Raw genomic sequence first — 16,531 nt, 5'->3', positions numbered from 1 at the left:
TTTTGTTCCAACTGACAGCTCCAGGCCTGTTTGAATCATTTTAAGTCAGTCCATGGTTAGGGAAGCAAGCCTTAATTATCACCAGGGGACAGCAGGCAGCATCTTCGAGGAATTTGGCAGACCTCAACAGGAGGCAACCACAGGTCTTTGGCAAAAGATCACCTTTCAACAGCATTGTCAATTCCAGAGACCCCGACCTTCCACCTGCAGGCCTCGGAACAGCTGCTGTTCTGTGGGAAGCATGGCAGCCTGTCTTCCTTTAAAAGGCAAATGCATACCCCTCCCGGTCTCCCACTGGGATCCCACCTGGGATTTCATCCCAGAGCTGAGGGTCATCTCCCATACCCAGAAATTAAGAAAAGCAAAGGGGGAGGGGAGAGGACAGCTTGACAACAGGCCCTGCACTCTCCCTTTTAATACAAGCCAGATCTCACATATGTCATTCTGTAAATCCGGGAGTCCAATTTGAGGCTTGTAATTTGCCGCAACCTTCCCTCTTCCTCAAAGTGAGGTGGAGCCTTGCCAAGCACATCAAGGTAACTAGTGGAAGATATAATTTGCCTACTGTGAGCCTGCATTTCAGGTCCTTATTGTAATTTTTATTTGTGTTGAGGTTTTGTGGTTTTAAAAAAAGTCAGCTAGGTTTATTTTTAAATTACGCCGACTCAACATCAAAGGCAGTAAGAAGACAATGCTTAGGTATTAGAAAGAGCCCCGAGTAATCTTTTATAGCTGTATTCTTTTTCAAGGCACGTAGCCATAAATGGTTAGGTGACCTTTCACAACCAACTCACTAAATTTCTCTGACCTTAGACTACCCCCATGGGTGAAAAACGAGGGGCTTTAGAAGCCTCCCACCCTCAACCTCTTAATCTAATCCTGTTTGTAACGCAGCAGCATGCTGTGTGAAGAATAAGAAACACGGGTTTAAATCCTTCCCCACTTTCATTCTGACTGCAATTGACTGATAGATACAGGGAGCCCTTTCAGGCCAAATATGGGGCTAGTAGTTCCTGAATCATTTACTCGATAAGTGGAAAAAAGTTTAGATTGAAAGTTTGTCTTAAAACAGATGGCAGGTGTTACCTGAAGAGCATACTATTTATTTATTTATTTATTTATTTATTTATTTATTTATTTATTTATTTTTGTGGAGAGATTTTTGCTATAGGGCACGTGTGCTTACCAGAAAGACAGAGAGAGACATAGAGACAGAAAGCGAGAAATCACCTCCCAGGGAGGATGGCCACATCACAATCCCTTCTCCTCCATTCTCCTCTCAGGATCTTGTGCACGCATGCACACACCCGGCATGAGTTTAAACCGCTAGGTCCAGGACTCAAACCGTGGTCGACTACATGGGAGTCCAGCAACATAGCCATTACACCAACTGCTGGTCCCAAAGAGTATGCTTTTTAATACTATGAGGTGTTTTTGTTTTTGTTTTTAAGTCATAATACTTACATGGAAAGTATTTATTTTTTGGCTTGTTGAAGAAACACATATGCATCGATTCTGGGCATTTTAAAATGATGGGTCTATATATGTATTACTCTTCCTCAAAGCAGCTCTTTTTCTTTTATTGTCTTTATTTTAGATTTTTGCCATAGAGTACATACACTTACTGGAGAGTGATAGAGAGAGACAATGAGAAGAAAAGTGAGAAATCAGCCCCCAGGGAACATGGCAATGTCAGAGTCCCTTCTCTTCCATTCTCCTCCTGGGATTTCGGGCATACGTGTACACACACAGCCAGCGTGGTTTTTAAGCTTCCAGGTGTGGGACTCAAACTGGAGTTGGCCATGTGGGAGTCCAGCGACTCAACTACCATGCCACCTGCTAGCTCCTGAAACAGCTTTTTTTTTTTTTTTTTTTGGAGAGGATTTTGTTATAAAGCGCAAGTGCTCGCCAGAAAGACAGAGAGAGACAGAGAGACAGAAAGTAAGAAATCACCTCCCCCCCCCCCCGGGGATGGCCCCACCGCAATCCCTTCTCCTCCATTCTCCTCTCGAAATCTTGGGCACACACGCACATGCGCCCAGCATGAATTTAAGCCACTGAGTCTGAGACTCGAACCGCAGTTGACCACATGGGAGTCCAGCGACATAGCCATCATGCCCACTGCTGGTCCCTCGAAACAGCTTTTTAAGAAAGCTATTAGCCCCATTTATAGATGAACAAATTTGGGCCACACCCTCTTTTCTGCTCCATAAATCTGATTCTTTGAACTTACACTCCTGTGCATAACTTGTACACTTTCAGAGACAGTGTCTTCTAAGCTAAATGTTATATTGACATTTGTGCTGTGCCACTTCCACTGGGAACCCAGCATCCATACTGACCAGCAGGAAAACTGCTCACTAAGAAAGCCAATGCTACCAAACTAGTATTTTCTACTATTGAAAGAGAGTGCCACAGTGGAAGAAAGTCTCTAATAACAGGTGACAGTATGTGTCTTGATGTGCATGGAAGAATCCCCGTAGTCACACCCCCTCGGAGTCAGTGGAGTCCTCGGTCGGGACTGCTGAAACGACTGGGCTCACAGCGACTGATTGTTTCTCTAGCTTCATAGCACAGTCGTGCGTCCCATGGTAACATGTCAGTCAGCGACGGTGGTCCCGCCGGAAGCGTGTATAGGTTGTACCGTGTAGCCTAGGTGTGGAGTAGGTTCTACCATCTAGGTTTATGTAAGTATGTGCTGCCATGTTTGCGCAAGGATGAAATCATCTGATGGTGCCTTTCTCAGATCATGTCCCTGAGGATGTGCATAAATCACGGAGCAGAGTCCCCCCACCCCCCCCCACCCACGTGATCCAGCGTCTTTCACTGATAGGCTCCTCCTCAGGACAGAGAACAGCAGTCAGATTTCTCTACCACCTTTGACTGATGCTTGTTCTGTGAGACTGGCTAATTTGTTAAGTGTAGATCATATTGGGGCCAGCAGATAGTGTGGTGGTTAAGGGCACTGGACTCCCACATGGCCAACCATAGTTCAAGTCCCGAACCTGGCAGCTTGCTTTCTCACTTTTCCTGTCTCTCTCTCCCTCTCTCTGTCTCTCTCTGGTCAAATTTAAATAAAGTTAAATAAAAATAATTCTTTTTTTAAAAAAGGTATAGATCATATTAAAAGCAATTTCAGATATAGGAAGTGTCCTTCACTTCATTTTTCATTTATTTTCTTCAAGTAAATGGCCTTTGAAATCCAGATTCTGCCACCTATTAACTTGGTTGTTCTGGAGAAGTTATTTAACTTTGCTAAGCCTTGGTTTCTCAGCTATAACATGGAGATAATAAACCTGTTTTCCAAAACAGAAAGCTGAGATAATTACATGAGTCGACAGTTCACATAATACCTGATATCATGATAAGTACTCACTATGGTTTGTAGGTCCGGTTTTTTTTATTTAGTTTATTCATTTATTTTTTCCATGAGAGACAGAGAAGAAGAGAGACAGGGACCCCCAAGAGGGTCTTCATGCCACAGTCTACTCCCAGCCTGAGCCAACCCAACTCATGGGCACACATGGGCACTCAGTGTGTACAGAGAGGCCCCAGGATGCACTCTGGGGACCGTCCCATGAGGGTCCAGCATTGCAGAAAGTTGTTTTACTGCTGTGCCACCAGCTAGCTGTCACTTAAATTTTTATTATGAAACAACCTTTAGGTGCTTAATAATATTTAAGGAAAAGATCTGAGTGAAGTCAGCTCTTCAGATGGAGAGTTCACATAGAAACAAGTCATTATCCACGTGAGAATCGCTTTAGCAGTTTGGGGGCAAAAGGTGGTAGCAGCTGATGGTTGAGCGAGTTGGTAAGACTTCAAAAAGAAGACATAATTTGTGAGTCCCCAGTGGAATCCATGCAACACAACTTGGATCCCTATGATAGATTAAATATGGGCTCACACTAATCTATCCTACAACAATAGACGTCATTTCCCTGTGCTTAATAAAAATTATACCCTGCACTTGTTTAGTAGATGAATGGCTTTACTGGTAAATATATAGATTGCACACAGACTTGGTTGTAATTCCAGCAAATACAGTTAAATTCATGGCGACCATATACAATGTGAAGAATGAAAAGCTCGCAGAGACTAGCTATATAAGCAATCAATAAAATGCTCTAATAAATTCAAGGGGAAAAATGTGTCGACATTGTGTTTCATCATCATTCCACATAACATGTTTGTGACGGTAGTTAATAGCCCAATTAGCAATAACATGTTTACGAGTTACCATCACCGTGGGAACATCCCTTCTCCATTACTGAGTTCTATCTGTAGATCTGTAACATAACCGTAACCATCTTGATGTGTTTTTGCACATTTTATTCAGCGAACCCAAAGGAACTTGTACTAATGACAGGCTGAGCTCCAGTCTCGGTTTTGTAAGTTGGGATTTATATTCCATCAGGGAATATGCTGTGTGAGGCGGTAAAGACTTCAGATCTCCCTACACACACAAACAGATGACACTAGAGAGAGACAAATTTAACGGTGTCTAAACTCTCTATCCTACATGATTATTTTATAACCTTTAACTTCAGATGTCTCCCTAAATGTCTAAGTAAAAACTACGTAGTAAGATTCCTTTCTGGCTATTTTCAGAACTCCTAGTTATAACTATGCACCGAATATGGACAAACACTGGATCATGCAGTACACGGGGCCCATGCTGCCCATCCACATGGAATTTACGAACATTCTACAGCGCAAACGCCTCCAGACTTTGATGTCAGTGGATGATTCTGTGGAGAGGGTAAGCACCTTGGTGACAGGCTTTGGTTCCATTTTCCTCTGTGTAGACCCGTTCTTGCTAGTTGTGGTTGTTTCTCTTCGCTTTGTTTTGTTTTGTTGTGTTTTGTTACCTGGCATCATCTTAAGAGACAGTGTGTTTAATGACCTCAGCATCCCTCCGTTATCATGTTCCCACTCTGTCTTCTCCAGGTGGGGCTCTTAAGGAGCTAGTGATAAAGAGGAGAGAAAAGGTGAAACATCATAAATCAGGGGCCACATCCCCAAATACCACCACACACTAAACAGATAATGTGAATGACTAAAACAGGTCTAGGATAAGGCAAGAGGGAATGGTGGGGAGTATGGAGTACTCGAAAGTAAAGCAGGCAGCAACGACACAGCTCCAGCTATTTTTTGTCGTGTAGAAGTATGGATCAAGTATCAGCAGGCCTTCTGACTTTTTAAAAGAAGCCAGAAATATAATTTGTTTTTAATTCCTGAATTTTCGGAGGCAGCCTATTTTTTTGCTGTTTTTTGTCTTTGTTTTGTTTTTTGTTTTTGTTTTTTGTCTTTTTGAGAGATTTCTGCTATAGGGCACGTGCACTCACTGGAGAGACAGAGAGAGAGAGACAGAGAGATAGAAAGCGAGAAATTAGCCCCCAGGGAGGATGGCCACTCCACATTCTCTTCTCCTCCACTTTCCTCTTGGGATTTTGGGCATGCATGCACACATGCCCAGTGTGAGTTTTAAGCCTCTGGGTCTGGGACTCGAACCACAATCAGCTATGTGGGAGTTCAGTGACGTAACCATTACATATACTGGTCCCCAGAGGCAACCTGTTTTTAACCTTCAATAATCAGATATAAGAGCAATGGTAATAAAATTAGCTTTAACAATGGATCTTTAAAATTAAATTAATTTTTTTTAATTTTTTTTTTTTAAATTTGTACAGTGTATGTGCATTCATTCAGCAGAGACAGAGAGAGAGAAGAAAAGAGAGAGAGCAAGCCGCCAGGCCCACGACTCGAACTGTGGTCAGCCATGTGGGAGTCTAGTGCCTTAACCACCATGCCATCTGCTGGCCCCAACAATGGATATTTTTTAGAGGTTTTGGCCTTAGGGCTCATCCACTCTCCAGAGATCATGAGAGGGAAAGCAAGATATCACGCCCCAGTAGGATAGCTCTGCTGCAGTCCCTTCTCCTCTGCTCTTCTGCCGGGATCTTAGGCATACACGCACACACATCTGGTGTGAGTTTTAAGCCACTGGGTCCAGGACTCAAACCATAGTCAGTCGTGAGGGAATCTAGTAACAAAACCATTATGTCATCCGCTGGCCCTAAAAATGGATTTTGTTAAAGTAAAACCAGGACCAGCAGATGACGTGATGGTTACATCATTGGACTCCAATGTAGTCAACTGCAGTTCGAGCCCTGGACCTGGTAGCTTAAAATTCATGCCCGGCACGTGTGTGTGCGTACCCAAAATCCCATGAGAAGATTAGAGAAGAAGGGATTGCAGAGTGGCTATTACCCCACCACAACCCCAGGGATGATTTCTCACTTTCTATCTCTCTGTCTCTCTCTGTGTCTCCAGTGAATACACACTCCCTATAGCAAAAACCTCTCAAAAAATAAATAAATAAAAGTAAAACCTATCAATTTTGTTGGCAGAGGTTGTGTGTGTGTGTGTGTTTTCCTTGAAAGGTGAAAAAGCCTGTGAGAATGAGCCACATTCAGAAGAGTTACATTTCAATCGTGTTAGTGACTTTTTTCCTTCAGGATTGTAAGCGTAGAACATGTGGATAATGTTCTTGTTTTTCAGTCTTATTAAAACAACTCAATTTTGAAAAAGAATGAAGGGCCAACCAGTGGTATGGTGTGTAAGGTGACTGTATCTCACATGGCTGACTGCAAGGTTCAAGTTCCAACTCAGCCACTTGAAAAACATGCCAGGCACATGTACGCCCATGCTCGAAATCCTGAACAGAAAGAAACGCAGGAGAAGGGATCGTGAAATGGCCCGCGGGGGTGAAATGTGCTTCTCATTTTCTCCCTCTCACTCTCTCCAGTAAGCACATGCACCCTCTGGCAAACTAACAAAATAAAGAAAAGGAAAAATGATGAAGGGGTAATCGTGGAAAAGTTGCTGAGTCATCTCGTGCCGTCACACTGCTCCTCACGTGTCCCTGTGTTGTGTTGCAGCTGTACAACATGCTCGTGGAGACAGGCGAGCTGGAGAACACGTACATCGTGTACACCGCTGACCACGGCTACCATATCGGGCAGTTCGGACTGGTCAAGGGGAAATCCATGCCATACGACTTTGACATCCGTGTGCCTTTCTTTATTCGTGGTCCAAGCGTGGAACCAGGATCGATGTACGTATTTCTCCGTGTGCAACCTTCAACCGCCGTAGCTCATGCGCGTCTGAGATAATTCAGTTACCAATCTCAGCGTCTGGTTTCCTTGCATCTACAGCAGAAAAGGGTGTGTGAAAGTTGGCAATTCAGAAGATGAAAACTTTCTCCCCCTGCCACATGTTAAATTAACTGGAGGATACTATTTTAAAAGAAAGGAAAAATAACTGTATCAGTGACCAATTCTCTCAAATCGACCAGAGTCCATGTCTTTTTGGCGTGGGCACACAGGCAGAACGTGATCTTTGGGAACATTATCCTCAGCTTCTTTGAATCAGACCTGCACTGTTACTTTTTAAAATAACGAATGCCATATTCTTGGGATTTAATTTTTTAAATATTTGCTAGAGGGTCTATGCACTCAGCAGGGAGAGGCAGAGAGAGAGAGAGAGAGAGAGAGCGCCTCCCTCCTCCCCAGAGATGGTCACACCATAATCCCTTCCTTTCCATTTCTCCCTTCTTTGGGGATTTTGGGCTTGCACACACATGTACCTGGCAGGTTTCTGAAGTTTCTGGGTCCAGGATTTGAACCATTGAGTTCACCATGTGGGATCCAGCCACCAACTTGTCTGGCTTTTAATTTTTAAAAGCTATCATTAAAGTTATTCTGGGGGGGGGGATCAGCAGGTAGTGTAATGGCTACATCTCTGGACTCCCATGTAGTCTACCGTGGTTAGAGTCCTGGACCCAGTGGCTTAAACTCACGTTGAGCGCGTGTGCATGCATGCCCGAGATCCCAAGAAGAGAATGGAGGAGAAGGGATTGTGGCGTGGCCATCTCCCCTGGGGGGTGATTTCTTGCTTTTTGTCTCCCTGTCTCTCTCTCTCTCTTTCTGGCGAGTGCACATGCCCTATAGCAAAAACCTCTCCAAAAAATAAAAGTTATATTTTTGCAAAGAAAATTAGACTTTCAAAAGCACGATTTTTGTTTCAAAGAAAAGAGTCTTAAAGGACTAGAATTCTACTTCTTTTATTAAGTTCATTTATTTACATATTCCATAAAAGAGAGAGGGAGACAAGCCTTCCCAGTGAATTTTCATGCCCCAGCCTTCCTCCCAGTCTCAGCCAGGATCGAGGCACAGACAAGAGCACCTGGCACATTCAGGGAGGCCTCTGGACACGAGGCAGGGACCTTCGCTTCTGGCTCCAGCATCATGGACTGTTCTGTTACCTCTGCACCACTGCTGCCTCAGGGCTCTGTTTCTGAACCCCTGGTAGGGCGCTGAGGAAGCACAACAGAGGGCGTAAGTGCCTGTCTCAGCATCTGATTCCAGGAGTGGCAGTACTGAGGCTCAGAACTCAGATGTTCTGATTCACGTCCTTAGGCCTTATCTGCTGCCGCATCACACTGCGTTCTGGGGACAAAAGGGATAGGAGTAAGAAGGGTTTCTTTGAAGAATGTTATTATGTCCCTTAAGATCATTAGAAGGGGAACCAGCAGTTAGCATAATGGCTATGTCGCTGGACTCCCACGTAGTCGACTGCTGTTCGCGTCTCGGACCCGGTGGCTTAAAAATCACGCCGGGTGCTTGTGCGTGCGTGCCCAAGATCCCGAGAGGAGACTGGAGGGATGGAGGAGAAGGGATTGTGGCGTGACCATCCCCCCTGGGGGGTGATTTCTCGCTTTCTGTCTCTATGTCTCTCTCTGTCTGGCGAGCGCACGCGCCCTATAGCAAAATTCTCTCCCAAAAAAAAGATCATTAGAAGGACCTCAGGAGTTGTCAGATCTATAATTAGAAGGCTTTATGTTTGGAGGAGTAGGTGGAGTGGATTGACTTCAGCTCTGAAAACCATGTGTCCCTTTTTAGAATGTTGATCTTAAAGACCTGGTGCAAGAGAAGAGTTGTGGACTATCAGGCTTTAAAACAAAGTGTGCATATGCCACAGAAACCACATATCAAGCCACCTCTTGTGCGTCTCGGACCCGGTGGCTTAAAACTCACGCCGGGTGCTTGTGCGTGCGTGCCCAAGATCCCGAGAGGAGAATGGAGGAATGGAGGAGAAGGGATTGTGGCGTGACCATCCCCCCTGGGGGGTGATTTCTCGCTTTCTGTCTCTATGTCTCTCTCTGTCTGGCGAGCGCACGCGCCCTATAGCAAAATTCTCTCCCAAAAAAAAGATCATTAGAAGGACCTCAGGAGTTGTCAGATCTATAATTAGAAGGCTTTATGTTTGGAGGAGTAGGTGGAGTGGATTGACTTCAGCTCTGAAAACCATGTGTCCCTTTTTAGAATGTTGATCTTAAAGACCTGGTGCAAGAGAAGAGTTGTGGACTATCAGGCTTTAAAACAAAGTGTGCATATGCCACAGAAACCACATATCAAGCCACCTCTTGTCTGGCAGTGTGGTCAGACCACAGGGACATGAAGCAGGCCAGCCCCGCCCCCAGGAGAGGCAGCTAACCCTGCTCGCCCACAGCACCAGAACTACCACCCATCTTTAGGAGACCAATGAGCGGGGAACAGAGCCAAAGGCCAGTGAGTCACAGCTGTAGACAAGCAGCCCTAAATGCCCCCCTCCATTGACACTGGGTCTGTGGCCATCCCCATCTGTCCTCTCGCAGAGTCCCACAGATCGTTCTCAATATCGACCTGGCTCCGACCATCCTCGATATCGCTGGACTCGACACACCTCCGGATGTGGACGGCAAGTCAGTCCTGAAACTTCTGGACCTGGAAAAGCCAGGTAACAGGTGCGTCAATATTCCTTCAAGCACACTGAGCTGTGGCTGGCACCCAGAGTCAGGTGGCACCTGCAAAACAGTAGAGGCAAACAGATTTGGGCCATGAGGCTCGCCCTGGGCTGAGCCTTTCTCAGCTGTTCGTGAATAGCACATTGATGGAGACGCAGTCATGGTCTGCAGGAAGTGAAAGGTGTTTCTTTAAATAAACTGTGAGCACAGATCCCTTTGGAAAAACGTCCAGATGCCAACAGTAAATATTATTATTTTGCTTTCAGGTTTCGAACAAACAAGAAGGCCAAAATTTGGCGTGATACATTCCTAGTGGAAAGAGGGTAATTATTGGTTCCTGGGGTGCTTCTGGGAATCAGTCCTACTGGGCAGCTGTCCCTGCTGGGTATTTTTTTTTTCTTCCTTATTTTGGTTTACTAAGCATGCAGATTTTGTAAGCCTAGTTACAAGATTGAATAGTTTGCTACTTAGTCTCTACTGGCCAGCAGAGTAATTATTGCTGCATCAGAACTGGAAAGAATAAATTCTCATCAGGCGGGACCAAAGCCTTTACATAGGTATGAATTTACTGTTGCATTTGTTAGCTTGGAGCCTAATCAGAACAGTGGACTGACTTTCTCAGTCATCTTTCCAAGTCCTCCTCTAAGGCGTCGCCAAGGCTTGCCTGGCACCCTACTTTCTACTTCTTTTCTTTCTGTGCCTTTCATAGTTTTAAATATATAAATGTATGCCATTGTAATTGTTTCCATGGTCACTTCTGGGTTTCCCCTTTTGATTCGTAATGCTCATTGCCTTGTTTTCTTTATACATCAATTGGGAGAAAAAAGTGCATTTAAATCATTGTGTTTTTAACAAAAAAGAATTTTGAGAGCAGGTAAAACCTGCTCAAGTCTTGACATCATTGCTTTCTAGGGCCAGCAGGCAGTGTAGTGCTTAAGGCGCTGGACTCTCACATGGTCGACTGAGGTTCAAGTCTTGGATCCGGTGGCATGAAACTCAGGCCGAGTGTGTGTGTGTGTAACCGAAATCCTGAGGAAAGAATGGAGGAGAAGGGATTGTGGTGTGGCCATGTCCCCTGGGGGGTGTGGTTTCTCACTTTCTCTTCTTCTGCCTTTCCTGTGTGTCTCCAGCGAACATATGTACCCTATAACAAAAACCCCTTTTAAAAAAAAAGAAAAAGAAAAAAAGATCAATACTTTTCAGAGGAAATGATCCTTCCTATCCTAACTTCTCATCCTCATAGTTCCCAGCCTATAAATGTCACAAAGGACTCATCAGATGTTGAACTCCTGCCCATAAAGCCTTAACATCTGTTTCTTCTGTTCGAAGAATGCAGAGTCATGTGACAAGGAAGAAAAAGAACAGGCAGAACTCGGGGAAGGTAATTCAGATCACTTCTCACTAAGAAACGTTTCCCTTTCTGTCAAAGCAAATTTCTACGTAAGAAGGAAGAATCCAGCAAGAATATCCAACAGTCAAATCACTTGCCCAAATACGAGCGGGTCAAAGAACTGTGCCAACAGGCCAGGTACCAGACGGCCTGCGAACAGCCTGGGCAGGTGAGTGCCTCCGCTTTCCATTTCCACTGCTCAGGTGCTTCTCCATTTCTAATTGAAAAGATTCCCGGGCCAGCATGGACTTAAAGCAGCTAGATCCACATGGCCATGACCAATTTGTGGTTCAAGTCCTGGACCTGGCAGTTTGAAAAATACACCAGGCACGTGTGCATGTGTGCCCAAAATCCTGTAGGGAGAGAGAAATGGAGGAGAAGGGGTTGCGGAATAACCATCCCTCACAGGGATGCTTGCTTTCTCTCTCTCTGTCTCTCTGATGAGCATAGGCACCCTTTGACAAATAAATAAAAAGAAATGAAGGAAGGAAAGAAAAAAAGATTTCAACATATAAAATACATTTGGGCCCAACAGGTGGCATGGTGATTAAGGCCCTGGATCCCACATGGCCGCTTCCATGGTTCGAGTCTCAGACCTTACGACAAAAAACACACCAGGTACATGTGTATGGGAGCCCAAAATCCCAAGAGGAGAATGGAGGAGAAGGGATTGCAGCACAGCCATCCCCCTGGAGGGATAATTTCTCATTCCACCCCTGCTCTGGCATGCCCTATCTAAATAAATAAATAGCACATTTCTTTATTATATAAGCTCTATGGTAGCCATGAGAGCAAGCTCACTGTGACAGCGCTCTAATAACAAAGTTATCTTAACTGGTCCAAGGTGGGCCTCCTCATCACTATTTGGGCTCCCTCCAAAAAGATGGTGCTTTCAGAAAGAGTTCTAGGCCCAAAGATACTGGTTTCATCCAAGGATACAGTTCCTGAGGCTCCGGTTAAATGATCATTGAAGAGTGGGTTGAGAGGCTACTTAACCATGGCCTAGGCAGACACGGCCTCCTGACAGTGAAACACCCCAAGATGTGACGGGGTTTTCCCACCATAGGGACATCATCCACCTCCAAGTGGAGGACAGAATTCATGACCAAGAGTAGGAATAAAAAGGGTTCTATAGTCGGTTTGTTCATTGTTTCTAGCTCTGCTCATAGTTTCTGACATCGAGTATTTCTTTAGAACAAATCTGGTCCATTAATAGAGATATTGCTGTAGAATCCAAGGCTACCCAAACACCAATTGCTAGTAAGAACCAAAGAATAATTGTACAAGAGCCATAGCTAAAACAAAATGCTGTGGCATGACGAGAGAGGAGCCGAATTTCTGCCTAAGTCATGGCAACACAGCAAAATCAGAAGGAAGTGAAAGAAATAACATTCAAGTTTGTCATACGTGAGATAGTGTACCCAGGATTCACATGTATTCATCCCACGTAATCTTCTCATCTGTCGGCTGAGGTAGATGTGGCCCTCTCACTTTACAGATGGGCAGCTGCCAAGTGACAGAGCTGGTATCCAAACTCAAGTCACTTGCTACCTTTCACAGTAAGTTACATTAACTAGGTGAAGGGAAGTTCAATGTTTTGTTTTTTTTTTAATTTATTTAGTTTTTGCCATAGGGTGTGTGCTCTCACCAGAGAGAGACAAAGAGATGGGGGAAGTGAGAACTCATCCCCCTATGTGGGATGGCCATGCCACAATCCCTTCTCTATTCTCCTCTCCAGGATTTTGGACATGCACGCGCATGTACCCAGCGTGTTTTTCAAGCTTCCGGCTCCGGAACTGAAACCACAGTCTACCATGTGGTGTGTAGTACCTTAACCACCATGCCATTTGCTGGCCTGAGAAGTTCAAATTTTTGAACTTGCTCTTGAATTTTTGTGTCTTGTTTAACCATCTGTCTAGTTAGCCACATAATTAGTCTATACCAGTTCAAGATATGAAATGCGTAGCCTGGTTGTTATTAAAATGATCTTATTCATTAGACTCATCCTAAGCAGGATACCCTGCTTATTAAATAGACATTCATAATAAACAACTTGGTCTTTGTATTTCCTCATGCTTTTTTGTACACAGCATCCCTTTGAAACTGAAGAGGGTGGGGAAGGAAAGTTGTTGAAAGAAAGGATAAAACCAGGCCTTTCTGGCATTCTAGTAGGTCTTAATTTTCAAGTGTTTAGTGAAGAAGCTTAGACCTATTCATTATATTTTAATTTGAAGTCTTCGAATCTTTCTTATGGAAGCTCTAAGTATTATTATGAATAATAACCTTAGAATTATTCTGTAGCACTAAGATGATTTTTGTATGAGCCAGCCTCAAAAGGCTAATTTACTTTTATTCAAGAGTTGGCAATATTCCGTGTCAGATATATCTCATGCAAATGGGTGATCTTGTTACTCTTTTAGCCTTTAAGTGGTGAGCATGAGAACCATTTGGGAATAAAGCATACTGTCTACCTTTCAGTCCGCGATCGTGCAAACCTCTCCATATGACCTGTGCTGAAATTTTCATGTATGTCCTAAAGGGCAAATGCAGCTTAAACTAGATTAAGGGCCTTTGGCATAAGCTTTTCACTCACATGCAGAATGCTAACCGTGTTAAAAACTTCATTTTGCTGTTTTATATTTTTCTAAACTTGCTTTGCTCCCATGCGATGCTTTCGTATCTGGCTCCCTGGAATTTTCCTCCAATGTTTGTTTGTTTGTTTGTTTTTTCTTCTACATGAATCAGTCAGAACTTAGATTCCACCACACAGAGGTAGGAAGACATTCACAACAATCTCTTTCAGAACTGCCTGAATTAGCAGAACAATAATTAGGCTTACCCAGATACCGGTTTCTTTCCATAGGAGTTCTTTAACTTGGGCAGAAGTGGGCTGTGCAAGCAATGGAGGCCTGGAGAGTACTTGAGATGGCCTCAAGTTTCAGCATCTCCATGACGCTGTGCATTGTTCATGGTAATTTCATGCTCACAGAATGTGGCCCCATCCCTGCGAGCGCTGCATCCCCTGGAGTTTGTCAGAAGTGCAGACTTTCCAGCCACCTGACACTTACTGAATCAGCCCCCCGGGGGCGAAGCCCCACACTCCGTGTTTTAGCAAGTCCTCCGGGTGCCTCTGATGCTCCCTGAAAACAGGGTAAAGTGCCATTCTGACCTTTGGCTTGGCCGTGCTTCCTGGCGGTGCTCAAAGCATAGCTGCAGAATTTGAGAACTTCAGGGAAATGTTGAGTCTCTTCAAGGCAGCTGTCAAGTCTGTGGGTCAAACCTGCTAGCTCTGTTGTGTTCTATAGAAGCTTTTTTCTTTTAAGGGAAATTTTTGCTATAGGGCATATGCGCTCACTGGAGAGAGACAGGGAGAGAGAGACAGAAAGTGAGAAATCATCCCTTAGACGGGGGGAATGGCCATACTGCAATCCCTTCTCCTCCATTCTCCTTTCAGGATTTTGGGCACACACGTGCACATGCCCCATGTGAATTTTAAGCTGCTGGGTCCAAAACATGAACCACAGTCAACTCTGTGGCAGTCCAGCGACGTAACCATTACGCCATCTGCTGGTCCCTCTACGGAATCTTTATATCTGCACCTTCTCCTACATATAGTTGGCTACTTGGAAGACTTTCTTTTTAGTAACAGTATCATTGACTTCAGAAAATAAGAAATGCGGAATACTCAGGCTGTGCTGTTCAGGACGGAGGTGACTAAGGCCAGCGCTGGCTTGCTTATTGCTGACGTCCCACGGGGCCTGGGCAAGGCTCGTGTCTCCTCCCCTTATCAAGGTTACTTCCTTCTTTCTAAGGCAGCACCGTCTTCAGGTTGACCTCTGTGGGGCGTAAAGAGAGGACCAACACCTGTCAGCCCCATTCTTTTCACTCCTGATTCCCAAAGTGTGTGTCCCCTTCTATCACACCCCAGTGCCTGGGCACCACAGAAGGATAGTTTGGTACTCAGTGTGGATGCACGACGTGGAGTAAATAAAACGAGAAGAAATTTGAGGTCAAAAGGTTTAGTATAAAATATCGGCGGCCACCACTTTCTAGTTGTATCTTCTTGAACAAGTCGCTCGATTTCTCTTGAGTCTCAGATTTTCTCTCTCTAAAACCAAGAAAACTGCTCTGTCTGAAGAGGATGAGGGGATATCATATATGTAAAGTGCTGGTGAGACCAGGATTAATTTCCTCCGGCATGTGAATGTGGGGTGGGGTTACAGGCCACCTTACCTGTTATTTTCATCCCTGTGAGGCCAACAAGGAATGAAGTGGGCTGGAATCCCAGACACTTGGCATCACTTCTTGACTATGTGACGAGAACAACCAGCAGGGACTAATTGAGACAGCATGGACGTATGTGCTTGTACCGCTTCCACGTTCCTGAATTAGTACAAGAACGAGCGTGAATCCCCACCACTCTCAGCTGGTCGCTACGCTGCTGAGTACATTTATGTGCTAAGACATTTCACATGTGTACATGCGTGTGCACATATGCACACTCATGTGCAAATCTCAAATTTTGCTTAGGAAACTATTCAACCAAGAATATAGATCAGCGATGTTCAATTCTGGCCGTGCATTAGAATCTCCCGGGAGTGCACAGCCACACCCTTGGCTGATCAGATTAAGACGTCTGAAGGTAAGGCAAGGTATCTGGATTTTTTTTTTTTTAAGAATTATTTTATTGGGAACCAGCAGTTAGCGTAATGGCTATGTTGCTGGTCTCCCATGTAGTCAACCGCGGTTCGCGTCCCAGACCCGGTGGTTTAAATCTCATGCCAGGCGCGTGTGCGTGTGTGCCCAAGATCCCGAGAGAAGAATGGAGGAGAAGGGATTGCGGCATGGCCATCCCCCCTGTGGGGTGATTTCTCGCTTTCTGTCTCTATGTCTCTCTCTGTTTGTCTGGCGAGTGCACGCACCCTATAGTGAAAAAACCTCTCCAAAAAAAAAAAAAGGAATTATTTTATTGAACTTTATTTACTTATTTATTTAAATCTGACCAGAGAGGGACAGAGTGAAAGAAAGAGAGAGAAAGAGAAAGTGAGAAAGCAAGCACCGAGGTCCGGGATGCAAACCACCATCGGCCATGTGGGAATCCAGCACCCTTAACCACCATGCCACCTGCTAGCCCCAGTGTCTGTATTCTTTTCACACAGTGAAAAACCGCAGGCCTCAAGTCAGAGAATATTGACGCTGGAAGGCGTCTTAGAAATCTTCTAGTTGAGTGATACTATCTTCCTGATAAGAACATTTAGATCCCAAGAACTTAGGCTACATCCGCAGAGGCAAAA

At 44.7% G+C, this 16,531-nt stretch overlaps 1 protein-coding gene across 3 annotated transcripts in view; it reads left to right on the top strand.

The window, feature by feature from the left end:
* SULF1 (sulfatase 1) overlaps positions 1 to 16,531 on the top strand; it is a 130,867-nt gene that overhangs the window by 61,069 nt on the left and 53,267 nt on the right. For all 3 annotated transcript variants that reach the window (XM_006165746.3, XM_006165745.3, XM_014583069.2), the window contains 5 exons: positions 4,609 to 4,759; positions 6,942 to 7,117; positions 9,719 to 9,847; positions 10,114 to 10,170; positions 11,277 to 11,406. In XM_006165746.3, coding sequence (XP_006165808.1) covers positions 4,609 to 4,759; positions 6,942 to 7,117; positions 9,719 to 9,847; positions 10,114 to 10,170; positions 11,277 to 11,406 — 643 coding nt within the window. The remainder of the gene's footprint in view (positions 1 to 4,608; positions 4,760 to 6,941; positions 7,118 to 9,718; positions 9,848 to 10,113; positions 10,171 to 11,276; positions 11,407 to 16,531) is intronic.

The sequence above is a fragment of the Tupaia chinensis genome, unplaced genomic scaffold (assembly GCF_000334495.1).
Source record: "Tupaia chinensis unplaced genomic scaffold, TupChi_1.0 Scaffold144017_1, whole genome shotgun sequence".
NCBI classification, from domain to species: Eukaryota; Metazoa; Chordata; class Mammalia; order Scandentia; family Tupaiidae; genus Tupaia; species Tupaia belangeri.
Note: the sequence above shows the minus strand (reverse complement) of the source record. Positions and strands in the feature narration are given on the sequence as shown.